The 6,000-nt window shown below is 42.3% G+C and overlaps 1 protein-coding gene across 6 annotated transcripts in view; it reads right to left on the minus strand.

The window, feature by feature from the left end:
• CAPRIN2 (caprin family member 2) overlaps positions 1 to 6,000 on the minus strand; it is a 37,723-nt gene extending 31,723 nt beyond the window's left edge. For 5 of the 6 annotated variants that reach the window (XM_068661892.1, XM_068661884.1, XM_068661869.1 and 2 more), the window contains exons 1-3: positions 5,863 to 5,996; positions 4,869 to 5,131; positions 2,978 to 3,040 (exon numbers count right to left, since the gene is read on the minus strand). In XM_068661892.1, the coding sequence (XP_068517993.1) occupies positions 2,978 to 3,040; positions 4,869 to 5,117 (312 nt within the window). In that variant the 5' untranslated portion in view covers positions 5,118 to 5,131; positions 5,863 to 5,996. Of the gene's footprint in view, positions 1 to 2,977; positions 3,041 to 4,868; positions 5,132 to 5,862 lie in introns of all 6 variants that reach the window. The other variant, XM_068661902.1, reaches the window with a different exon arrangement.

A 6,000-nucleotide genomic window follows, 5' to 3' on the forward strand; every position in this document is an offset into this window, starting at 1 on the left:
TCCCCACTGTCAGTTAATTTTACAGGCCCACTTAACAGCTTTGAAGATAACAAAATGCTGTAGCTCAGACATGCTGTACATTGCTCCACTTAGCATAAGGCATGCCTGGGAAATAACCCAGTAAATTTAAATGTTGGTTCGCATGTGCTTTACACTCAGATTGGTTTATGCTTATAACAAGACATCAGAAGTTGTACTAGCACTGGTTTCAGTCTATCAAAGTTCTTTCAGTTGGTATTAACATTGACACAAATGTTTCATCATTGCAGTGAAAAATGTTTTGTCTGTCGAAGTAATATTTGGGATATGCAAATCAGTGTGTCTAAGCAACTAGAAAGCAAATTACAGGTCAATTTGTTCCATCAGGCTGGTTGTTTAGTCACTTGTATTCACTCGTAATATGCAGGATTACTATAAGTGATTCTTAACACAAGGAAGCTCATGAGTTACTGTTATGTACTCAACTAGTATTTTAAGACTGTCATCAATTTATCAAGCACCTTCTGAGAACTAATTAGCAGGTTCACAAGTGCTCAGAAGAATTTGACCTTTAAGATCCCAGTGCCCACAGATTTGATGCATAAGAAAGACTCACAGACTACCAACTTACTAGGCAGACTGCAGTGACTGCTTTTAACCTTGTAAACTCTGAAGTAATACTCCTTACCCTGAAATATCAAGAACTGGTTGCCACTGCTAAGACAAACCATAACACTGTGGAAAAGAAAATGCTTTCTTTTGTCACATTCCTGTTATTAACATTCATTACGAGAAACAATGTTGGAGTGACAGTAAGGAAGAAAATCTGCTGAGCATGCAAAATAGTACAACATTGCCAGTGAGAGCATTAAACTTGCTGGAAGCTCCTCATTTTTGAAACCTAAAAGTTCTTCTTGTGTGCTAGCTGTACTTTAGGAAAGTACAGCTAGCACACAAACTCTGGCAGGCATGCACCATGAGCAATTAGTTTAATTCAAGTTGTCTGCAAAAACTAGCTCATCACTACATGTACCCTGCTCCCTGTGTAGAAAAAACAATGAAAAATATAAACAACACCAAGTTGCATTAGAGCTCCACTATACTATGGGCAGAAAAGCTTTATTTAGGCAAATGTCTGAACTATTAACCTGTGCTCTAGTTTCAAACTACCAGGTCTCAGTATTTGTATATGCATTGGAAATTTGCCTATGAAAGGTATGCATAAAAGTAGCACTCCTGTATCTGAACCACTGAAATGAGGGCCTTGACTAGATTAGTTAAATACTGAGTTGATACATCCTTTCACAACAGTTATCTGAACAGTTTGGATAACAAGTCACTTCACTAGCAAGGTTGACCCTCATTTTCCATTTCAGAAGCCTGAGATGTCCTAGAAACTTCAATGAAAATACTTGATACTTAAAAGTTAAGCTCAGTTGGGAATAGTGAAAGCCAGTAACCACGTTCACATTCTAAAGTCAATGCTGCTGAATGCATCTGCAGACAAAAACATTTACAGAATCCTTTGCCTCATTAGTCCCCTACATCTTAATTTCACTTTCATCTGTTGACTTATGATAGCCCAGAGTATAGACTAAACAAAGTCACATTTCGGAGTAGCTTTAAAACACAACTTGGATTAGCCTTGAACAAGAGAATACTATTCAGTAGTCTTATCAACAGAAGAAAACTGACTAACATTTGGATCTGAACACAACAGCAGGCTCTTCTAAAACTAAACCTGGAGTCAGGTTGAGCTTAGAACTAAGAGATAATTGTCTCACTCCAAATGATCAGATTTAATTTAGCACTCTTGCACTTAAAGGGCAAGAGAACACATCAGATCCCATAATTTAACACTTAACTATCATGTACTCTAACAGGCCTATTCTACCTTTAAGCAGCAAGTTATTTCTGCTTTTATCCCCACTATTGCAAGTTATTACTTACAAATGACTCCAAGTAAGGATATTTATGCTCTGAGACTGCTGTATTACAATAAAGTTAAGCCACTGAATTATTTTTCCAGCTGGCCAGTTTGCAGGATCCAGTACCGGAACTCCAGTGACAATGCCCTTTGTCACAGGACTCTTCTTAAACATGTCTGTGAAGTACTTTTGAAGTGACCAGGGCAATAAATCTTGTGGATTGTGTAGCACCCTGGTACCAGACACTTAAACAGCAATAACTTCCATGTTGCAGAAAGTTGCTTTCTGCTCTAGCATCCATTCAAGTCCAAGAGAAATAGCCAGAACCACTATTTTAACACCAGGCAAGTTTAAACTCACTTTGTGAATGCACCACATTTATTGATTAGTGATCTTACATCTTGGCATTCCAAACTCTAGCAGTCTTGGGTACAAAACAGACATTATTCTAACAGCATTTGAGTGCAGCAGTGAGTCCCAGCCCTCTAATGGCAGCACCAGGACAAGGTAGTTTTCCCAATTAGGTCACAGAATCATCTAGGTTGGAAGAGACCTCCAAGATCACCTAGTCCAACCTCTGACCTAACACTAACAAGTCCTCCACTAAACCAGTAGTTCATAGCTAGATTATGGCATTTTTAAGCCTTTCAGTCCCATGCAGATTACACTAACATCTTCCTTTTACCAACAAGGAATCAATTATACTTCAACTACTGATAGCCAACAGCTGTGTAACCATCATGCAATTTCAAGAAGCACCTATTAATGAGGCCTTGAGGTCTGTTCTAACACAGCAATGCCATGTAGGTAAGCTGCATATGAACATCTCAAAGAGGTATAGGAGCATGAAGCTGAAAAATGAAGCTGAAAGCCTACACAGCAAAGATAACTCACCACTCAACTAGTTATCAATAGCTGACCCCATTTAGTTTAGTGACAAATACCATTTAAAAAGTCTGCATGCACTGCTTCTGTAAAACTGTACTACCACCTTTTTTGGCAAGCTAATTGTTCTAGGATGTTTGTTTGAAGGTTTTAAGTCCATCCACTCCCACATAAAGCAAGCTTACCAACTGGTCTTGATTGAGAGCTTCTCCCTTCTTCAGTCGATCTTTGTAGTCTTCTAGCTTAAGCTGTAAAAAAAGAAAATCAAAGTCCATTTTTATATTGATTTCTAATGTCAAGAATTGGTTATGAGTAAAGTTAAATATTTTATTTCAAGAAATCTGCATACTGCAGCAAAGTAGGAACTTTCCTACTGCTCATTTTCAGGAGGAAGGAATACAGATTTTGCAGTCTCAGTCTCCAGAGCTACCTACTTTCCCCCCTTCAGTCTTGCATTTTTACTTTTGTTTCATTTAAGAAATAACACATTGACTCTAGACCTTTAAGAGGCTCCAAGTACATCCCGTGTCCTCATTTGAAAGTATTGGGCATTTAGTTTTTTGCTGCAATTTAGTTATCTTACACTGGATAGAATAGTTTTACTTCATTTCCTGCTGTGTCTCTTCCAAAATCTGAGGTCATTTGTGTCAAAAAAAATTATTGCACTGTTTCCTAAGAAAATGGACAACTCAACTAGAAAACAAGTTTTATTTCTAATATACTGAAGCAGTCTATAACAGCCAAAATAAAGCATGCAATACTAATCTTCATTAAACACAAGAAAAACAGGGAGTTGATTACCACAAAGTTGAACACTTAATTTGTATATCTGCCTAGACAGGCTTTACTGACACAGTATCTAGGGTTAGGAATACTTTCTATCATTCTAGCAAGTCACACTTACTTGCTGGTGAGGCCATATTGTCTGCACTCACATGAGCCAATCAAAAATACTGGAGAAATTCACAGCAGTATGCTTCCTTGGACAAGTTAGAATACAGCAAAGTTGCTTAATCACAAAGGAAACATGCTTATCTGAGATTATTCAGAATTGCAGCATGATGCATGACAAAAGACAGCAGTAATACTGCATGCCCTGCAGGAGGATCAAGTCCCATAACCATATAGCCTGAAGTCTGATCTAGATCCCTCTTCATCTACCCAAAAATGTAACATATAATCCTTTTCAAGCATTTATAGAATCTCAACATCCATACAATTGCATTACTTATAATCCTGACCCAATATTGAAAGCAACAGCACCATCATTCTTCCAATCTTATAGAAAAGTTCATCTTCCCAATTAAAAACCTGGCACATGCATAGCTTTCAGTCACCTACCAGTCAACTGAAAAGTCCTAGAATACAAAAGCCTGAGCAGCTACAGCAACAATATTTTAGATGTATAATTACCTCAGTACTTACTAATACCATTCCCTTAAAGAAGGAACAGTTCAAAGTCAGGAGAGCAGGTTTGGGGGCTTTCTGTATATAAGTCCTATAGCTACTAACATTTGTCTATAGATATAAGATAGAGAAGTCAAAGAAGTCGATCTATGCAAAGTATATGGCAATACATATTTAATAAAATTTGACATTGCCGTTAGCCAGAGGAAACACTGCTGCTCATTTGCAATTTTACATATATCTCTACATCCTAATATTAGATGCATGTAATCAATAGAAATATTAAGACTTTAAGACTGTAAGCTAACTCACATTGGTTCTAAGTTATTTCTGAACTCAAGCCTGCCAGAGAAGCATCCCCAATGTCAACCAATATTCAATTATCTTTGAATTACCAGAGAGAAGGTTTATAGTTAACAGCTACTTTGCTGCTTCACTGAAACAATGCTGTGCTCACACAATGTCAAATAGCCCATTTCAGAACAAGGAGAATAAAGAACACCATTTTCTGCTACATAGAGGTTCAAAGTGATAAGAAATAAATCTATGTTCAGGTCATTTCATGGGTTATTTAAAAAATCCTTTATTCCTATGCATGCCTTGGTCTGGCTTCTGTACACGTGAAATTTTAACTGTTTAAAAGCATGCCATAGCAAAGGAAAGAGTTACCTTCTTTTTCTCAATGTTCCTGATCTTGTGTTTGAGGCAGATAAGCCCATTATCAATGTAAGTCTCGTACGCCTGGGAAGGAGAGGCCGCCGAGTTGAGCGCAGTCTGCAGGGGGCTGGGGGAAGGCTGGCTCTCCCCCGACGCGTTCACCTGCTGCTTGGCCGCCTTCATGCCCTTCTCCTCCCCGTCCTCTGACCGGCCTGAAGGTGACGATGGGCGGCGGAAAGGGGCTTGGGAAAGCTGCACCATTGAAATGGATGGAGCTGCAAAGAAACTCCGTTGGCAGGGCGCTCCCTTCCCCAGTCCCATCCTTTCGCAGCAGGACCCCCACCTTTCCCTCCCCCCTTCCCCTATACCCACCTTTAGGCTCCCCTACCCTATATAGCGGGGATTTTGGCAGCCGCAGACCCCCAGCAGGGATTTTAAAGCAGGGCAAAGCGGGTGCCTTGCCCGAGCCTCCCCACCCAGCCCTCCCCCCGAGGGGATGCTTCCAGAAGCCCGGCCGCTCCCCGCACGGCTACCCCCATCCCCTACCCCCCCCCACCCCCTTAAACCAGCTTCGTGACCTTCGCAGCCACCACGTAGAGCGGCGAGAATTCAGATTAAAAAGGGAAAATGTTTTAAAAAAATGGGGAAAAAGCGGTGCTGAGGGAGAGAGGGAGGCTGCCCCCCCCACCCCCGCATCGCCCCGCTGCCCCCTCAGGGAGGAGCCGGCTTTCACCTTGAGCCGCGGGGCGATGACACCACACTTCCCTTGCCCGCCGCACCGGGGAGCAGAGAAAAAAAATATAAAATAAAATAAAAAAATAAAATTAAATTAAACAAAATGAATAAAACACAACCCGCAGCCCGCGGGAGGAGCCGCTGCAAGGCCTGGCCCTGAGGATGGGGGGGGAGGCACCGGCTCCCTCCTCACGCCTGGGTGCCGCTGAGGCGCCGGTACCGGTCCCCGGGTATCCCCCCCCAACCCCACCACCACCCCGCCGCCGCTCACCTCGGTGCCGCACACGCTCAGGCCCGCCCCGCCGCCCGCCCCCCGCTTTATATTGCGGCCGCGAGCCGCCGGCCACGGGGCAAGGCGGGACCGAGCCGCCGGGGCGGGCGGGGCCGGGCCCTGCGCTGCGCTCACCCC

Source organism: Anas acuta, chromosome 1, assembly GCF_963932015.1.
Source record: "Anas acuta chromosome 1, bAnaAcu1.1, whole genome shotgun sequence".
Taxonomy (NCBI): domain Eukaryota; kingdom Metazoa; phylum Chordata; class Aves; order Anseriformes; family Anatidae; genus Anas; species Anas acuta.